This window comes from Pseudophryne corroboree, chromosome 8 (genome assembly GCF_028390025.1).
Source record: "Pseudophryne corroboree isolate aPseCor3 chromosome 8, aPseCor3.hap2, whole genome shotgun sequence".
Lineage (NCBI taxonomy): Eukaryota > Metazoa > Chordata > Amphibia > Anura > Myobatrachidae > Pseudophryne > Pseudophryne corroboree.
In genome coordinates, this window is record NC_086451.1 from 490,421,727 (window position 1) to 490,442,532 (window position 20,806).

At 52.8% G+C, this 20,806-nt stretch overlaps 1 protein-coding gene across 1 annotated transcript in view; it reads right to left on the reverse strand.

Annotated features, from left to right (window-relative positions):
- The window catches only part of MYPOP (Myb related transcription factor, partner of profilin), a 152,345-nt gene that overhangs the window by 88,587 nt on the left and 42,952 nt on the right, over positions 1 to 20,806 (reverse strand). The window contains exon 2 of the mRNA XM_063938452.1: positions 13,350 to 13,787. Coding sequence (XP_063794522.1) covers positions 13,350 to 13,752 — 403 coding nt within the window. The 5' untranslated portion in view covers positions 13,753 to 13,787. The remainder of the gene's footprint in view (positions 1 to 13,349; positions 13,788 to 20,806) is intronic.

The following is a 20,806-nucleotide window of genomic DNA, read 5'->3' on the forward strand; positions in this document are numbered from 1 at the left end:
GTACGGGAAGCCTGGGTATAGGGATATAAGGCCAGGACAGCGGGATGTGTGATTCCTGCGTGTCCTGTATACAGGGGTAGTATGGGAAGCCTGGGTATAGGGATATAAGGCCAGGACAGCTGGATGTGTGATTCCCGCATGTCCTGTATACAGGGGTAGTACGGGAAGCCTGGGTATAGGGATATAAGACAGGACAGTGGGATGTGTGATTCCTGCGTGTCCTGTATACAGGGGTAGTACGGGAAGCCTGGGTAGAGGAATATAAGGCAGGACAGCGGGATGTGTGATTCCCGCGTGTCCTGTATACAGGGGTAGTACGGGAAGCCTGGGTATAGGGATATAAGGCCAGGGCAGCGGGATGTGTGATTCCCGCGTGTCCTGTATACAGGGGTAGTGCGGGAAGCCTGGGTATAGGGATATAAGGCAGGACAGCGGGATGTGTGATTCTTGTGTGTCCTGTATACAGGGGTAGTACGGGAAGCCTGGGTATAGGGATATAAGGCAGGACAGCGGGATGTGTGATTCCTGCGTGTCCTGTATACAGGGGTAGTACGGGAAGCCTGGGTATAGGGATATAAGGCCAGGGCAGCGGGATGTGTGATTCCCGCGTGTCCTGTATACAGGGGTAGTACGGGAAGCCTGGGTATAGGGATATAAGGCCAGGGCAGCGGGATGTGTGATTCCCACATGTCCTGTATACAGGGGTAGTACGGGAAGCCTGGGTATAGGGATATAAGGCCAGGACAGCGGGATGTGTGATTCCCGCGTGTCCTGTATACAGGGGTAGTACGGGAAGCCTGGGTATAGGGATATAAGGCCAGGACAGCGGGATGTGTGATTCCTGCGTGTCCTGTATACAGGGGTAGTACGGGTAGTCTGGGTATAGGGATATAAGGCCAGGACAGCGGGATGTGTGATTCCTGCGTGTCCGGTATACAGGGGTAGTACGGGAAGCCTGGGTATAGGGATATAAGGCCAGGACAGCGGGATGTGTGATTCCTGCGTGTCCTGTATACAGGGGTAGTACGGGAAGCCTGGGTATAGGGATATAAGGCCAGGACAGCGGGATGTGTGATTCCTGCGTGTCCTGTATACAGGGGTAGTACGGGAAGCCTGGGTATAGGGATATAAGGCCAGTACAGCGGGATGTGTGATTTATGCGTGTCCTGTATACAGGGGTAGTACAGGAAGCCTGGGTATAGGGATATAAGGCCAGGGCAGCGGGATGTGTGATTCCCGCATGTCCTGTATACAGGGGTAGTACGGGAAGCCTGGGTATAGGGATATAAGGCCAGGACAGCGGGATGTGTGATTCCTGCGTGTCCTGTATACAGGGGTAGTACGGGAAGCCTGGGTATAGGGATATAAGACCAGGACAGCGGGATGTGTGATTCCTGCGTGTCCTGTATACAGGGGTAGTACGGGAAGCCTGGGTATAGGCATATAAGGCCAGGACGGCGGGATGTGTGATTCCTGCGTGTCCTGTATACAGGGGTAGTACGGGTAGTCTGGGTATAGGGATATAAGGCCAGGACAGCGGGATGTGTGATTCCTGCGTGTCCTGTATACAGGGGTTGTACGGGAAGCCTGGGTATAGGGATATAAGGCCAGGACAGCGGGATGTGTGATTCCTGCGTGTCCTGTATACAGGGGTAGTGCGGGAAGCCTGGGTATAGGGATATAAGGCAGGACGGCGAGATGTGTGATTCCTGCGTGTCCTGTATACAGGGGTAGTACGGGAAGCCTGGGTATAGGGATATAAGGCCAGGACAGCGGGATGTGTGATTCCTGCGTGTCCTGTATACAGGGGTAGTACGGGAAGCCTGGGTATAGGGATATAAGGCAGGACAGCGGGATGTGTGATTCCTGCGTGTCCTGTATACAGGGGTAGTACGGGAAGCCTGGATATAGGGATATAAGGCCAGGACAGCGGGATGTGTGATTCCTGCGTGTCCTGTATACAGGGGTAGTACGGGAAGCCTGGGTATAGGGATATAAGGCAGGACAGCGGGATGTGTGATTCCTGCGTGTCCTGTATACAGGGGTAGTACGGGAAGCCTGGGTATAGGGATATAAGGCAGGACAGCGGGATGTGTGATTCCTGCGTGTCCTGTATACAGGGGTAGTACGGGAAGCCTGGGTATAGGGATATTAGGCAGGACAGCGGGATGTGTGATTCCTGCGTGTCCTGTATACAGGGGTAGTACGGGAAGCCTGGGTATAGGGATATAAGGCAGGACAGCGGGATGTGTGATTCCTGCGTGTCCGGTATACAGGGGTAGTACGGGAAGCCTGGGTATAGGGATATAAGGCCAGGACAGCGGGATGTGTGATTCCCGCGTGTCCTGTATACAGGGGTAGTACGGGAAGCCTGGGTATAGGGATATAAGCCAGGACGGCGGGATGTGTGATTCCTGCGTGTCCTGTATACAGGGGTAGTACGGGAAGCCTGGGTATAGGGATATAAGGCCAGGACAGCGGGATGTGTGATTCCTGCGTGTCCTGTATATAGGGGTAGTACGGGAAGCCTGGGTATAGTGATATAAGGCAGGACGGCGGGATGTGTGATTCCCGCGTGTCCTGTATACAGGGGTAGTACGGGAAGCCTGGGTATAGGGATATAAGCCAGGACGGCGGGATGTGTGATTCCTGCGTGTCCTGTATACAGGGGTAGTACGGGAAGCCTGGGTATAGGGATATAAGGCCAGGACAGCGGGATGTGTGATTCCTGCGTGTCCTGTATACAGGGATAGTACGGGAAGCCTGGGTATAGGGATATAAGGCAGGACAGCGGGATGTGTGATTCCTGCGTGTCCTGTATACAGGGGTAGTATGGGAAGCCTGGGTATAGGGATATAAGCCAGGACGGCGGGATGTGTGATTCCTGCGTGTCCTGTATACAGGGGTAGTACGGGAAGCCTGGGTATAGGGATATAAGGCCAGGACAGCGGGATGTGTGATTCCTGCGTGTCCTGTATACAGGGGTAGTACGGGAAGCCTGGGTATAGGGATATAAGGCCAGGACAGCGGGATGTGTGATTCCCGCGTGTCCTGTATACAGGGATAGTACGGGAAGCCTGGGTATAGGGATATAAGGCAGGACAGTGGGATGTGTTATTCCCGCGTGTCCTGTATACAGTGGTAGTACGGGAAGCCTGGGTATAGGGATATAAGGCCAGGACAGCGGGATGTGTGATTCCCGCGTGTCCTGTATACAGGGGTAGTATGGGAAGCCTGGGTATAGGGATATAAGGCCAGGACAGCGGGATGTGTGATTCCTGCGTGTCCTGTATACAGGGGTAGTACGGGAAGCCTGGGTATAGGGATATAAGGCCAGGACAGCGGGATGTGTGATTCCCGCGTGTCCTGTATACAGGGATAGTACGGGAAGCCTGGGTATAGGGATATAAGGCAGGACAGTGGGATGTGTGATTCCCGCGTGTCCTGTATACAGTGGTAGTACGGGAAGCCTGGGTATAGGGATATAAGGCCAGGACAGCGGGATGTGTGATTCCCGCGTGTCCTGTATACAGGGGTAGTATGGGAAGCCTGGGTATAGGGATATAAGGCCAGGACAGCGGGATGTGTGATTCCCGCGTGTCCTGTATACAGGGGTAGTATGGGAAGCCTGGGTATAGGGATATAAGGCAGGACAGCGGGATGTGTGATTCCTGCGTGTCCTGTATACAGGGGTAGTACGGGAAGCCTGGGTATAGGGATATAAGGCCAGGACAGCGGGATGTGTGATTCCTACGTGTCCGGTATACAGGGGTAGTACGGGAAGCCTGGGTATAGGGATATAAGGCCAGGACAGCGGGATGTGTGATTCCTGCGTGTCCTGTATACAGGGGTAGTACGGGTAGTCTGGGTATAGGGATATAAGGCCAGGACAGCGGGATGTGTGATTCCTGCGTGTCCTGTATACAGGGGTAGTACGGGAAGCCTGGGTATAGGATATAAGGCAGGACAGCAGGATGTGTGATTCCCGCGTGTCCTGTATACAGGGGTAGTACGGGAAGCCTGGGTATAGGGATATAAGGCCAGGACAGCGGGATGTGTGATTCCCGCGTGTCCTGTATACAGGGGTAGTACGGGAAGCCTGGGTATAGGGATATAAGGCAGGACAGCGGGATGTGTGATTCCTGCGTGTCCTGTATACAGGGGTAGTACGGGAAGCCTGGGTATAGGGATATAAGGCCAGGACAGCGGGATGTGTGATTCCTGCGTGTCCTGTATACAGGGGTTGTACGGGAAGCCTGGGTATAGGGATATAAGGCCAGGACAGCGGGATGTGTGATTCCTGCGTGTCCTGTATACAGGGGTAGTACGGGAAGCCTGGGTATAGGGATATAAGGCAGGACGGCGAGATGTGTGATTCCTTGTGTCCTGTATACAGGGGTAGTACGGGAAGCCTGGGTATAGGGATATAAGGCCAGGACAGCGGGATGTGTGATTCCTGCGTGTCCTGTATACAGGGGTAGTACGGGAAGCCTGGGTATAGGGATATAAGGCCAGGACAGCGGGATGTGTGATTCCTGCGTGTCCTGTATACAGAGGTAGTACGGGAAGCCTGGGTATAGGGATATTAGGCAGGACAGCGGGATGTGTGATTCCTGCGTGTCCTGTATACAGGGGTAGTACGGGAAGCCTGGGTATAGGGATATAAGGCCAGGGCAGCAGGATGTGTGATTCCCGCGTGTCCTGTATACAGGGGTAGTACGGGAAGCCTGGGTATAGGGATATTAGGCAGGACAGCGGGATGTGTGATTCCTGCGTGTCCTGTATACAGGGGTAGTACGGGAAGCCTGGGTATAGGGATATAAGGCAGGACAGCGGGATGTGTGATTCCTGCGTGTCCTGTATACAGGGGTAGTGCGGGAAGCCTGGGTATAGGGATATAAGGCCAGGGCAGCGGGATGTGTGATTCCCGCGTGTCCTGTATACAGGGGTAGTGCGGGAAGCCTGGGTATAGGGATATAAGGCAGGACAGCGGGATGTGTGATTCTTGTGTGTCCTGTATACAGGGGTAGTACGGGAAGCCTGGGTATAGGGATATAAGGCAGGACAGCGGGATGTGTGATTCCCGCGTGTCCTGTATACAGGGGTAGTACGGGAAGCCTGGGTATAGGGATATAAGGCAGGACAGTGGGATGTGTGATTCCTGCGTGTCCTGTATACAGGGGTAGTACGGGAAGCCTGGGTATAGGGATATAAGGCCAGGACAGCGGGATGTGTGATTCCTGCGTGTCCTGTATACAGGGGTAGTACGGGAAGCCTGGGTATAGGGATATAAGGCCAGGACAGCAGGATGTGTGATTCCTGCGTGTCCTGTATACAGCGGTAGTACGGGAAGCCTGGGTATAGGGATATAAGGCCAGTACAGCGGGATGTGTGATTCATGCGTGTCCTGTATACAGGGGTAGTACGGGAAGCCTGGGTATAGGGATATAAGGCCAGTACAGCGGGATGTGTGATTCCTGCGTGTCCTGTATACAGGGGTAGTACGGGAAGCCTGGGTATAGGGATATAAGGCCAGGGCAGCGGGATGGTGTGATTCCCGCATGTCCTGTATACAGGGGTAGTACAGGAAGCCTGGGTATAGGGATATAAGTAAGGCAGGACAGCGGGATGTGTGATTCCTGCGTGTCCTGTATACAGGGATAGTACGGGAAGCCAGGGTATAGGGATATAAGGCAGGACAGCGGTATGTGTGATTCCTGCGTGTCCTGTATACAGGGGTAGTACGGGTAGTCTGGGTATAGGGATATAAGGCAGGACAGCGGGATGTGTGATTCCTGCGTGTCCTGTATACAGGGGTAGTACGGGAAGCCTGGGTATAGGGATATAAGGCCAGGACAGCTGGATGTGTGATTCCTGCGTGTCCTGTATATAGGGGTAGTACAGGAAGCCTGGGTATAGGGATATAAGGCAGGACAGCGGGATGTGTGATTCCTGCGTGTCCTGTATATAGGGGTAGTACAGGAAGCCTGGGTATAGGGATATAAGGCAGGACAGCGGGATGTGTGATTCCTGCGTGTCCTGTATACAGGGATAGTACGGGAAGCCAGGGTATAGGGATATAAGGCAGGACAGCGGTATGTGTGATTCCTGCGTGTCCTGTATACAGGGGTAGTACGGGTAGTCTGGGTATAGGGATATAAGGCAGGACAGCGGGATGTGTGATTCCTGCGTGTCCTGTATACAGGGGTAGTACGGGAAGCCTGGGTATAGGGATATAAGGCCAGGACAGCTGGATGTGTGATTCCTGCGTGTCCTGTATACAGGGGTAGTACGGGAAGCCTGGGTATAGGGATATAAGACCAGGACAGCGGGATGTGTGATTCCTGCGTGTCCTGTATACAGGGGTAGTACGGGAAGCCTGGGTATAGGGATATAAGGCAGGACGGCGAGATGTGTGATTCCTTGTGTCCTGTATACAGGGGTAGTACGGGAAGCCTGGGTATAGGGATATAAGGCCAGGACAGCGGGATGTGTGATTCCTGCGTGTCCTGTATACAGGGGTAGTACGGGAAGCCTGGGTATAGGGATATAAGGCCAGGACAGCGGGATGTGTGATTCCTGCGTGTCCTGTATACAGAGGTAGTACGGGAAGCCTGGGTATAGGGATATTAGGCAGGACAGCGGGATGTGTGATTCCTGCGTGTCCTGTATACAGGGGTAGTATGGGAAGCCTGGGTATAGGGATATAAGGCCAGGGCAGCAGGATGTGTGATTCCCGCGTGTCCTGTATACAGGGGTAGTACGGGAAGCCTGGGTATAGGGATATTAGGCAGGACAGCGGGATGTGTGATTCCTGCGTGTCCTGTATACAGGGGTAGTACGGGAAGCCTGGGTATAGGGATATAAGGCAGGACAGCGGGATGTGTGATTCCCGCGTGTCCTGTATACAGGGGTAGTACGGGAAGCCTGGGTATAGGGATATAAGGCAGGACAGTGGGATGTGTGATTCCTGCGTGTCCTGTATACAGGGGTAGTACGGGAAGCCTGGGTATAGGGATATAAGGCCAGGACAGCGGGATGTGTGATTCCTGCGTGTCCTGTATACAGGGGTAGTACGGGAAGCCTGGGTATAGGGATATAAGGCCAGGACAGCAGGATGTGTGATTCCTGCGTGTCCTGTATACAGCGGTAGTACGGGAAGCCTGGGTATAGGGATATAAGGCCAGTACAGCGGGATGTGTGATTCATGCGTGTCCTGTATACAGGGGTAGTACGGGAAGCCTGGGTATAGGGATATAAGGCCAGTACAGCGGGATGTGTGATTCCTGCGTGTCCTGTATACAGGGGTAGTACGGGAAGCCTGGGTATAGGGATATAAGGCCAGGACAGCGGGATGTGTGATTCCTGCGTGTCCTGTATACAGGGGTAGTACGGGTAGTCTGGGTATAGGGATATAAGGCAGGACAGCGGGATGTGTGATTCCTGCGTGTCCTGTATACAGGGGTAGTACGGGAAGCCTGGGTATAGGGATATAAGGCCAGGACAGCTGGATGTGTGATTCCTGCGTGTCCTGTATATAGGGGTAGTACAGGAAGCCTGGGTATAGGGATATAAGGCAGGACAGCGGGATGTGTGATTCCTGCGTGTCCTGTATATAGGGGTAGTACAGGAAGCCTGGGTATAGGGATATAAGGCAGGACAGCGGGATGTGTGATTCCTGCGTGTCCTGTATACAGGGATAGTACGGGAAGCCAGGGTATAGGGATATAAGGCAGGACAGCGGTATGTGTGATTCCTGCGTGTCCTGTATACAGGGGTAGTACGGGTAGTCTGGGTATAGGGATATAAGGCAGGACAGCGGGATGTGTGATTCCTGCGTGTCCTGTATACAGGGGTAGTACGTGAAGCCTGGGTATAGGGATATAAGGCCAGGACAGCTGGATGTGTGATTCCTGCGTGTCCTGTATACAGGGGTAGTACGGGAAGCCTGGGTATAGGGATATAAGACCAGGACAGCGGGATGTGTGATTCCTGCGTGTCTTGTATACAGGGGTAGTACGGGAAGCCTGGGTATAGGGATATAAGGCCAGGACAGCGGGATGTGTGATTCCTGCGTGTCCTGTATACAGGGGTTGTACGGGAAGCCTGGGTATAGGGATATAAGGCCAGGACAGCGGGATGTGTGATTCCTGCGTGTCCTGTATACAGGGGTAGTACGGGAAGCCTGGGTATAGGGATATAAGGCAGGACGGCGAGATGTGTGATTCCTGTGTGTCCTGTATACAGGGGTAGTACGGGAAGCCTTGGTATAGGGATATAAGGCCAGGACAGCGGGATGTGTGATTCCTGCGTGTCCTGTATACAGGGGTAGTACGGGAAGCCTGGGTATAGGGATATAAGGCAGGACAGCGGGGTGTGTGATTCCTGCGTGTCCTGTATACAGGGGTAGTACGGGAAGCCTGGGTATAGGGATATAAGGCCAGGACAGCGGGATGTGTGATTCCTGCGTGTCCTGTATACAGGGGTAGTACGGGAAGCCTGGGTATAGGGATATAAGCCAGGACAGCGGGATGTGTGATTCCTGCGTGTCCTGTATACAGGGATAGTACGGGAAGCCTGGGTATAGGGATATAAGGCCAGGACAGCGGGATGTGTGATTCCTGCGTGTCCTGTATAAAGGGGTAGTACGGGTAGTCTGGGTATAGGGATATAAGGCCAGGACAGCGGGATGTGTGATTCCTACGTGTCCGGTATACAGGGGTAGTACGGGAAGCCTGGGTATAGGATATAAGGCCAGGACAGCGGGATGTGTGATTCCTGCGTGTCCTGTATAAAGGGGTAGTACGGGTAGTCTGGGTATAGGGATATAAGGCCAGGACAGCGGGATGTGTGATTCCTACGTGTCCGGTATACAGGGGTAGTACGGGAAGCCTGGGTATAGGGATATAAGCCAGGACAGCGGGATGTGTGATTCCTGCGTGTCCTGTATACAGGGATAGTACGGGAAGCCTGGGTATAGGGATATAAGGCCAGGGCAGCGGGATGTGTGATTCCTACGTGTCCTGTATACAGGGGTAGTACGGGAAGCCTGGGTATAGGATATAAGGTCAGGACAGCGGGATGTGTGATTCCCGCGTGTCCTGTATACAGGGGTAGTACGGGAAGCCTGGGTATAGGGATATAAGGCCAGGACAGCGGGATGTGTGATTCCTACGTGTCCTGTATACAGGGGTAGTACGGGAAGCCTGGGTATAGGATATAAGGCAGGATAGCGGGATGTGTGATTCCCGCGTGTCCTGTATACAGGGGTAGTACGGGAAGCCTGGGTATAGGGATATAAGGCAGGACAGCGGGATGTGTGATTCCTGCGTGTCCTGTATACAGGGGTAGTACGGGAAGCCTGGGTATAGGGATATAAGGCCAGGACGGCGGGATGTGTGATTCCTGCGTGTCCTGTATACAGGGGTAGTACGGGAAGCCTGGGTATAGGGATATAAGGCCAGGACAGCGGGATGTGTGATTCCTGAGTGTCCTGTATACAGGGGTAGTACGGGAAGCCTGGGTATAGGGATATAAGGCCAGGACAGCGGGATGTGTGATTCCTGCGTGTCCTGTATAAAGGGGTAGTACGGGAAGCCTGGTTATAGGGATATAAGGCAGGACAGCGGGATGTGTGATTCCTGCGTGTCCTGTATAAAGGGGTAGTACGGGAAGCCTGGGTATAGGGATATAAGGCAGGACAGCGGGATGTGTGATTCCTGCGTGTCCTGTATACAGGGGTAGTACGGGAAGCCTGGGTATAGGGGTATAAGGCCAGGACGGCGGGATGTGTGATTCCTGCGTGTCCTGTATACAGGGGTAGTACGGGAAGCCTGGGTATAAGGATATAAGACCAGGACAGCGGGATGTGTGATTCCTGCGTATCCTGTATACAGGGGTAGTACGGGAAGCCTGGGTATAGGGATATAAGGCCAGGACAGCGGGATGTGTGATTCCTGCGTATCCTGTATACAGGGGTAGTACGGGAAGCCTGGGTATAAGGATATAAGACCAGGACAGCGGGATGTGTGATTCCTGCGTGTCCGGTATACAGGGGTAGTACGGGAAGCCTGGGTATAGGGATATAAGGCAGGACAGCGGGATGTGTGATTCCTGCGTATCCTGTATACAGGGGTAGTACGGGAAGCCTGGGTATAAGGATATAAGACCAGGACAGCGGGATGTGTGATTCCTGCGTGTCCGGTATACAGGGGTGGTACGGGAAGCCTGGGTATAGGGATATAAGGCAGGACAGCGGGATGTGTGATTCCTGCGTGTCCTGTATACAGGGGTAGTACGGGAAGCCTGGGTATAGGGATATAAGGCCAGGACAGTGGGATGTGTGATTCCTGCGTGTCCTGTATACAGGGGTAGTACGGGAAGCCTGGGTATAGGGATATAAGGCAGGACGGCGGGATGTGTGATTCCTGCGTGTCCTGTATACAGGGGTAGTACGGGAAGCCTGGGTATAGGGATATAAGCCAGGACGGCGGGATGTGTGATTCCTGCGTGTCCTGTATACAGGGGTAGTACGGGAAGCCTGGGTATAGGGATATAAGGCCAGGACAGCGGGATGTGTGATTCCTGCGTGTCCTGTATACAGGGGTAGTACGGGAAGCCTGGGTATAGGGATATAAGGCCAGTATAGCGGGATGTGTGATTCCTGCGTGTCCTGTATACAGGGGTTGTACGGGAAGCCTGGGTATAGGAATATAAGGCCAGGACGGCGGGGTGTGTGATTCCTGCGTGTCCTGTATACAGGGGTAGTATGGGAAGCCTGGGTATAGGGATATAAGGCCAGGACAGCGGGATGTGTGATTCCCGCGTGTCCTGTATACAGGGGTAGTACGGGAAGCCTGGGTATAGGGATATAAGGCAGGACGGCGGGATGTGTGATTCCTGCGTGTCCTGTATACAGGGGTAGTACGGGAAGCCTGGGTATAGGGATATAAGCCAGGACGGCGGGATGTGTGATTCCTGCGTGTCCTGTATACAGGGGTAGTACGGGAAGCCTGGGTATAGGGATATAAGGCAGGACAGCGGGATGTGTGATTCCTGCGTGTCCTGTATACAGGGGTAGTACGGGAAGCCTGGGTATAGGGATATAAGGCCAGGACGGCGGGATGTGTGATTCCTGCGTGTCCTGTATACAGGGGTAGTACGGGAAGCCTGGGTATAGGGATATAAGGCCAGGACGGCGGGATGTGTGATTCCTGCGTGTCTTGTATACAGGGGTAGTACGGGAAGCCTGGGTATAGGGATATAAGGCCAGGACGGCGGGATGTGTGATTCCTGCGTGTCCTGTATACAGGGGTAGTATGGGAAGCCTGGGTATAGGGATATAAGGCCAGGACGGCGGGATGTGTGATTCCTGCGTGTCCTGTATACAGGGGTTGTACGGGAAGCCTGGGTATAGGGATACAAGGCCAGGACGGCGGGATGTGTGATTCCTGCGTGTCCTGTATACAGGGGTAGTACGGGAAGCCTGGGTATAGGGATATAAGGACAGTATAGCGGGATGTGTGATTCCTGCGTGTCCTGTATACAGGGGTTGTACGGGAAGCCTGGGTATAGGGATATAAGGCCAGGACGGCGGGGTGTGTGATTCCTGCGTGTCCTGTATACAGGGGTAGTATGGGAAGCCTGGGTATAGGGATATAAGGCCAGGACAGCGGGATGTGTGATTCCCGCGTGTCCTGTATACAGGGGTAGTACGGGAAGCCTGGGTATAGGGATATAAGGCCAGGACAGCGGGATGTGTGATTCCTGCGTGTCCTGTATACAGGGGTAGTACGGGAAGCCTGGGTATAGGGATATAAGGCCAGGACGGCGGGATGTGTGATTCCTGCGTGTCCTGTATACAGGGGTAGTACGGGAAGCCTGGGTATAGGGATATAAGGCCAGGACAGCGGGATGTGTGATTCCCACGTGTCCTGTATACAGGGGTAGTACGGGAAGCCTGGGTATAGGGATATAAGGCAGGACAGCGGGATGTGTGATTCCTGCGTGTCCTGTATACAGGGGTAGTACGGGAAGCCTGGGTATAGGGATATAAGGCCAGTACAGCGGGATGTGTGATTCCCGCGTGTCCTGTATACAGGGGTAGTACGGGAAGCCTGGGTATAGGGATATAAGGCCAGGACGGCGGGATGTGTGATTCCTGCGTGTCCTGTATACAGGGGTAGTACGGGAAGCCTGGGTATAGGGATATAAGGCCAGGACAGCGGGATGTGTGATTCCTGCGTATCCTGTATACAGGGGTAGTACGGGAAGCCTGGGTATAAGGATATAAGACCAGGACAGCGGGATGTGTGATTCCTGCGTGTCCGGTATACAGGGGTAGTACGGGAAGCCTGGGTATAGGGATATAAGGCAGGACAGCGGGATGTGTGATTCCTGCGTGTCCTGTATACAGGGGTAGTACGGGAAGCCTGGGTATAGGGATATAAGGCCAGGACAGCGGGATGTGTGATTCCCGCATGTCCTGTATACAGGGGTAGTACGGGAAGCCTGGGTATAGGGATATAAGGCAGGACAGCGGGATGTGTGATTCCCACGTGTCCTGTATACAGGGGTAGTACGGGAAGCCTGGGTATAGGGATATAAGGCCAGGACAGTGGGATGTGTGCTTCCTGCGTGTCCTGTATACAGGGGTAGTACGGGAAGCCTGGGTATAGGGATATAAGGCCAGGACAGCGGGATGTGTGATTCCCGCGTGTCCTGTATACAGGGGTAGTACGGGAAGCCTGGGTATAGGAATATAAGGCCAGGACAGCGGGATGTGTGATTCCTGCGTGTCCTGTATACAGGGGTAGTACGGGAAGCCTGGGTATAGGGATATAAGGCCAGGACAGCGGGATGTGTGATTCCCGCGTGTCCTGTATACAGGGGTAGTACGGGAAGCCTGGGTATAGGAATATAAGGCCAGGACAGCGGGATGTGTGATTCCTGCGTGTCCTGTATACAGGGGTAGTACGGGTAGTCTGGGTATAGGGATATAAGGCCAGGACAGCGGGATGTGTGATTCCCGCGTGTCCTGTATACAGGGGTAGTACGGGAAGCCTGGGTATAGGGATATAAGGCAGGACAGCGGGATGTGTGATTCCTGCGTGTCCTGTATACAGGGGTAGTACGGGAAGCCTGGGTATAGGGATATAAGGCCAGGACAGCGGGATGTGTGATTCCCGCGTGTCCTGTATACAGTGGTAGTACGGGAAGCCTGGGTATAGGGATATAAGGCCAGGACGGCGGGATGTGTGTGAATATATAATATTACGCTCTCCAGCTCCTTTCTACAGTTCTCATTCTTTACACCCCAAAGAACACCCACTTTTTCCCGCATGACTCACCCATATGGCTCAGCCGTGTCCCAGAAATATAAGGCTCCCTCCCAGGTACGACGCCAGGTCCCAGGATGGCAAAGATGGTTTCCTCCTCCGCCGTTAGCACCTCCTCTGCGGAACCGTTCTGGGTGGAGTGAGGAACGCGCGCCAGCTTCTCCTTGGTCCGTCTCTTAAAATCATTCCAGCGTTTCTGGACTTCCTGAGCGGTGCGCTTCCAGTTGGTTATAGCGTTGATCTTGGCGGCTATGCCCTCCCAGACGCGTCGTCGTTCTGCCACACTCAGGCGTCGGCTTTGTGCGCCGTACAGCATAGAGTAGTGCGCCCGCACTTCTCGGATGAGGATCTGGTTCTCCTCATAGGAAAACCTGGGTTTCCGCAGACGTGTCACTTCTTCTGCGTCGCCGGACATGGCGAGGGCATTCACTATGGCCTCCAGGGTTTTGGCTGCACGGGATGGAGAGAGAGAGAGAGAGAGAGAGAGAGAGAGAGAGAGAGAGAGAGAGAGAGAGTGAAACATCCGTGTTGCTAACAAAACAATTTACAAGGGATCAGGGAGGATTTCAGCTCATTAAATGTGTCAAAAGCGTAAAACAAAGCGACAGATAAGACGGGGACGGTACGCGGGCGATCTACGCGGTCCCGCCTCTCTACCGCACTAAGGAGACTCCACATACTGATGGTACGGAAATGTCTCACCAGGTGTATGCGGCTTCAGCGCTACTACAGGGACCACCGGGCGCACGTTATACCAAGCGCTAATCTCTTCCTGAGAGTTGTCTTTTAAAAACTTACATGGTAAAGGGGTGTGCCTATACATGGAAAAGGGGTGTGCCTATACATGGAAAAGGGGTGTGCCTATACAAGGAAAAGGGGTGTGCCTATACATGGAAAAGGGGTGTGCCTATACATGGAAAAGGGGTGTGCCTATACATGGAAAAGGGGTGTGCCTATACATGGAAAAGGGGTGTGCCTATACATGGAAAAGGGGTGTGCCTATACATGGAAAAGGGGTGTGCCTATACAAGGAAAAGGGGTGTGCCTATACATGGAAAAGGGGTGTGCCTATACAAGGAAAAGGGGTGTGCCTATACATGGAAAAGGGGTGTGCCTATACAAGGAAAAGGGGTGTGCCTATACATGGAAAGGGGGTGTGCCTACACATGGAAAAGGGGTGTGCCTATACATGGAAAAGGGGTGTGCCTATACATGGAAAGGGGGTGTGCCTATACATGGAAAAGGGGTGTGCCTATACAAGGTAAAGGGCTGTGCCTATACAAGGAAAAGGTGTGTGCCTACACATGGAAAAGTGGTGTGCCTATACATGGAAAAGGGTGTGCCTATACAAGGAAAGGGGTGTGCCTATACAAGGAAAAGGGGTGTGTCTATACATGGAAAAACGAGTTTTATGGTAAGAACTTACCTTTGTTAAAACTCTTTCTGCTGGGCTCCACAAGGATAGACATAGGGGTGTAGAGTAGGATCTTGATCCGAGGCACCAACAGGCTGAAAAGCTTTGACTGTTCCCAGAATGCATAGCGCCGCCTCCTCTATAACCCCGCCTCCTTTATAACCCCGCCTCCCTGCACAGGAGCTCAGTTTTTAGTTAACCAGCCCAATGCAGTAGCAGGAAAAGAGACAACAACGGTTAGTAGCCACATATACCACACTCTCACGACAGGAGAAGTGTCAGCGGCTAATGCCATACCAACCCAAAGAAGCTAAGTGCGTCAGGGTGGGCGCCTTGTGGAGCCCAGTGTACCTCGCAGAAAGAGATTTAACAACGGTAAGTTCTTACCATAAATCTCCTTTTCTGCTGCGGGGTACACTGGGCTCCACAAGGATTGGACAATGGGGATGTCCTAAAGCAGTTCCTTATGGGAGGGGACGCACTGTAGCGGGCACAAGAACCCGGCGTCCAAAGGAAGCATCCTGGGAAGCGGCAGTATCGAAGGCATAGAACCTTATGAATGTGTTCCCGGAAGACCACGTAGCCGCCTTGCACAACTGTTCAAGGGTCGCACCACGGCGGGCCGCCGAAGAAAGGTCCAACAGACCAAGTAGAATGAGCCGAGAGGCCAGCCCTCACATTAGCATGTGCAATCACCATTCTAATCCATCTGGCCAAAGTTTGCTTGTGAGCAGGCCAGCCACGTTTGTGAAATCCAAACAGCACAAAGAGAGAATCAGATTTCCTAATAGAAGCAGTTCTCTTCACATAGATACGGAGAGCCTGTACCACATCCAAAGACCGCTCTTTGGAAGACAGATCAGGAGAAACAACTGCCGGAACCACAATCTCCTGATTAAGTTGGAACGAAGCAACCACCTTAGGTAAATATCCGGGACGAGTCCTAAGAACCGCCCGGTCACGGTGAAATATCAGATATGGGGAACTACAGGACAAGGCACCCAAATCCGACACTCTTCTAGCAGAGGCAATAGCCAGCAAGAACACCACCTTAAGGGAAAGCCACTTAAGTTCAGCTGAACCAAGAGATTCAAACGGAAACTCTTGTAACGCCTCCAAAACCACCGACAAGTCCCAAGGAGCCACAGGTGGGACATAGGGAGGTTGGATACGCAACACACCCTGAGTAAAGGTATGCACATCAGGTAAAGTCGCAATTTTTCTCTGAACCACACCGACAAGGCAGATATTTGAACCTTGAGGGAGGCCAGACGCAGGCCTAAGTCCAGGCCCTGCTGAAGAAAAGCCAACAACTCGGCTATACTAAACTTGGAAGCGCCATAATCGTTAGATGCGCACCAAACAAAGTAAGAATGCCAGACCCTATAGCAAATCAGAGCAGAAGCCGGTTTCCGGGCCCGCAACATAGTTTGAATGACCGCCTCAGAAAACCCTTTAGCCCTTAAGACGGTAGCTTCAAGAGCCACGCCGTCAAAGACAGCCGGCTTAGGTCCTGGTAGACACAGGGGCCCTGAACGAGGAGGTCTGGGCGTTGTGGAAGTAGAATTGGACGCTCTGACGATAGGCCTTGCAGGTCTGAGAACCAGTGCTGTCTGGGCAATGCTGGAGCTATGAGAAGCAGAATTCCTTTTTCTTGCTTGAACTTCCGAATTACCCTGGGCAGGAGTGACACCGGAGGGAACACGTACGGCAGTCGAAACCTCCACGGCATTGCCAGCGCATCCACGAATGCTGCTTGAGGATCCCTTGTCCTTGCTCCGAAGACCGGAACCTTGTGATTGTGTCGAGACGCCATCAGATCTACGTCTGGAAGGCCCCACTTTTCCACTAGGAGTTGAAACACTTCTGGATGGAGGCCCCACTCGCCGGCATGTACGTCCTGACGACTGAGAAAGTCCGCTTCCCAATTCAGGACTCCCGGAATGAATATTGCCGATATGGCCGGTAGATGGCTTTCCGCCCAATGTAGAATCCGTGAGACTTCCTTCATTGCCAAGTGGCTTTGAGTGACGCCTTGATGATTTATGTAAGCCACTGTGGTGGCGTTGTCCGACTGTACTTGAACAGGACGGTTCTGAATTAAATGCTGGGCCAGGTTCAAAGCATTGAAGACCGCCCGCAATTCCAGAATGCTGATTGAGAGGAGGGACTCCTCCTTGGTCCACCGACCCTGAAGGGAGTGTTGCTCCAGCACCGCGCCCCAACCTCTTAGACTGGCATCCGTCGTCAACAGGACCCAGTTGGATATCCAGAAGGGACAGCCCCTGCATAATTGTTGGTCCTGGAGCCACCAGAGCAGCGACAGACGAACCTCCGGAGTCACTGAGATCATGTGAGACCTGATCGGGTGAGGCAGGCCGTCCCACTTGGCTAGAATTAGTTTCTGGAGGGGGCGAGAATGGAATTGAGCATACTCCACCATGTCGAATGCTGAGACTATGAGGCCCAGCACTTGCATCGCCGAATGTATCGACACTTGCGGACGAGAAAGGAAGCAACGAATCCTGTCCTGAAGCTTCAGGACTTTTTCCTGAGACAAGAAGAACCTCTGGTTGTGAGTGTCCAATAGCGCTCCCAGGTGCACCATGCTCTGAGCAGGGACCAGGGAGGATTTCTTCCAGTTGATGAGCCACCCATGGGGTTGTAGAAACCGGACCGTCATATCCAGATGACGTAGGAGAAGTTCTGCGGAATTTGCCAGGATTAACAAGTCATCCAGATACGGCAGTATCCTGACCCCTTGACGGCGGAGTACCACTGTCATCACTGCCATGACTTTGGTGAAGACTCGTGGAGTAACACCCGAAACTGGTAATGGAGGTTGCCAATCGCAAACCTCAGGTATTGCTGATGTGACGCTGCTATAGGAATATGCAGGTAAGCATCCTGTATATCCAGGGAGACCATGTAGTCCCCAGGTTCCAAGCCAGAACTATAGAGCGAAGGGTTTCCATACGGAACTTGGAAACCTTCAGAAACCTGTTCAATGCCTTAAGGTTGAGAATGGGCCGGGAGGACCCATTCGGTTTCGGGACTAGAAACAGCGGAGAATAGTACCCCCGGCCACTCTGAGCAAGAGGCACCTGTACTACGACTCCTGTATCCAGGAGGGTCTATACCACCGAATGTAGAGTGTTTGCCTTTGTCTGGTCCAACGGGACGTCTGTCCGGCAAAATCGATGAGCGTGTCGGTTTTTGAAGGCTATGGCGTAACCTCGAGTGACGACTTCCCGTACCCAGGCATCTGAAGTGGTCTTCAACCATTATTATTATCCTTTATTTATATGGCGCCACAAGGGTTCCGCAGCGCACAATTACAGAATACATAAACAAATAATCAAACAGGAAAACAGCAACTTACAGTTGATGACAGTATAGGACAAGTACAGGGTAAATACACATAGTTACATCAGCAGATGACACTGGAATAAGTATCAGGTGGCAGAAGATTATTAAAGTAAGAAAGGATAAGCACATGAGGGAAGAGGGCCCTGCTCCATTCCTGGGTATACCCTAGAAGCCGGCCCCCCACCCTGGGATCCCCCAGGGGGAGGCCCGCCCCATCATGCGGCAGGCTTAACGGTCTTGGAAGCTGGCTGACGGGCCGCCCAGGCTCTTTTGGGCTTCGGCTTACCAGGTTTGGAAGTGCGGGTCTGCTTGTTGTACGCCTGACTTTTTGCTTTACCTGAAGGACAAAAGGGGCGAAAAGAAGTACCTTTAGCCTTCGACACAGAAGGAGCGGTACTTGGCAGACAGGCAGTTTTGGCAGTAGCCAAGTCAGCCACAATCTTATTTAAGTCCTCCCCAAACAGAATATCTCCCTTGAAAGGGAGTACCTCCAGGGTTTTTCTAGAGTCCAGATCCACAGACCAGGATCTCAGCCACAATATCCGGCGAGCCAGGACTGACGTAGTAGAGGCCTTGGCTGCTAGGATACCGGCATCAGAAGCCGCCTCTTTAATATAGCGAGAAGCTGTGACAATATATGACAAGCATTGTCTAGCATGGTCAGAAGAGATTTCAGCTTCTAACTCCAAGGCCCATGCTTCAATAGCCTCTGCCGCCCATGTAGCTGCAATAGTGGGCCTTTGTGCAGCACCCGTGAGGGTGTATATCGCTTTCAGACAACCCTCGACACGTTTTTCCGTAGGCTCTTTTAGAGACGTGACGGTGTTAGGTTCCTGGTGCTCAGAACAAGGGAGATGTTGCGTAGTGAGTCCTGAGCACCAGAACGTGACGCTGAAATAAGGTGTGGTGTGGAAATAGCCCCTAGCACCCTACCTCCGTTGTTTTACCCGTGTGGTCAGTTCACGCCTGAGTGACTATGGTTTCTTGGGCCCACGGCAGCCGCGTTTGAAGGGCGGATTATGTCTGCCCAACTCCGATGCCCCCAGGTCTTAGCGTGAGACAAGGCGTGAACCGAGACAGGATAATAACAAGGGGACCTCTAACTAAAACAACAGAAAGCTAGGGGCTACTAACTACCCTAAAACTAAATATATGTGCAGCACGCCGCCAAAGGAAAAGAACAACAAAGGAAATGCTGACACAATACCGTTGTGTACCGGCAGTGACAGCACAAGCAGAACCCTCTGCAAAACACCAGAAACAAATTATAACCAAAGAATACTGCGGCCTAGGCCGACGGACGCGGCAAAGCCGCTACTCACGGAACCGGTACAAATACTGGCAAACGGACAGGAACCCCCAATGTAGCCGACACAGACTCTCAGAACTGGAGGACAGGCAGAATCCCAAACGACAGACCGGTGGACACCAAGAAGCCAGATATTCGACCAGGCACAGACAAAGCCACAGGACTTCTAGACAGGAATGCTTCACGGCAGGACACGGGATCAGACACTGGAACCGACACAGGAACCGACACAGGAACCAACACTGGAAGCAGCTAGACAGACACTGCTAGACAGGAGCTCAGGAACTGGCAGGGACTAGCTCAGAACTCAAGAACTCTGGAACCCAGGAAATCTGGAAATATCACCAGCATCTGTGAATTGCACTGAGCCAGCATATAACAGAGAGTCTTAATTAATAATGTCGTGCAGCTGCCCTGCTGCACAACTGAGAGGTGCAATCAACAGACAGGTGAGGCTGAACACATGGGAACAAGCTGCAATCACACAGACTCACCACTGGCAGCAAACAAGAATCTTCTTAAACCAGAGCAACGGGAAATCCTGGCCTGCAAGACTACTTATAAATATAAAATAGGAATGAACCACTACCTGTGGTTCATAACAGACGGTAGTGACAGGTAGAGCTGAGGAAACCACCATCCTAGCCACATGTGTGTCCACTGGAGGAGGTGTTTCCCAATTTTTAGACAGCTCTGGTGCGAGGGGATAGCGAGCCAGCATCTTCTGTTGAGGCACAAAATATTCTTACCCGGGTTTTTCCAGGGTTCCTGACGTATATCCACTAGGTGGTAAGAGTGAGGTAAAACTTGTTTAACCACCTATTGACGCTTGAACCTATCTGGTTTCTTAGGAGGAAAGCATGGCTCGGGATCATCCGTAATCTGCAAAATTAACTTAATAGCCTCCAAAAGATCAGGAAGATCCACATGTGAACTACCCTCCCCATCAGCCGTATCTGTGTCAGAATCTGTGGGGTCAGTGTAAGTGCCGTCTTCATCAGATGAGGTGTCAGTGACAGCAGTGGATTGTGAGGAGAGAAGAGCTCGCTTAGAGGACCCCTTGGACTTAGGCGAGCGATGGTCAGACTTTTTAGTAGTCAGGGACTGGTTCAACTTCTTCAATTGAGCAGATAAGTCGTCCGCCCACGGCGGGTTAGCTGCAGGGACCACATACGGTTGCACCGGCATAGGAGGTCCCATAGGGGGGTGTTAGTTTATTAACTAGCGTATGTAGAAGTGTGGAAAAAGTAGCCCACGGAGGGTCAGTATGTGCCTCCGTTGCCACAGTCCCACTGGGGGGCAAGGAGCCCCCAGAACCAGAGCCCGCAGATGCTATATTCTCCTTATAGGTATCTGCGGCTTCAGGAACACTGGCAG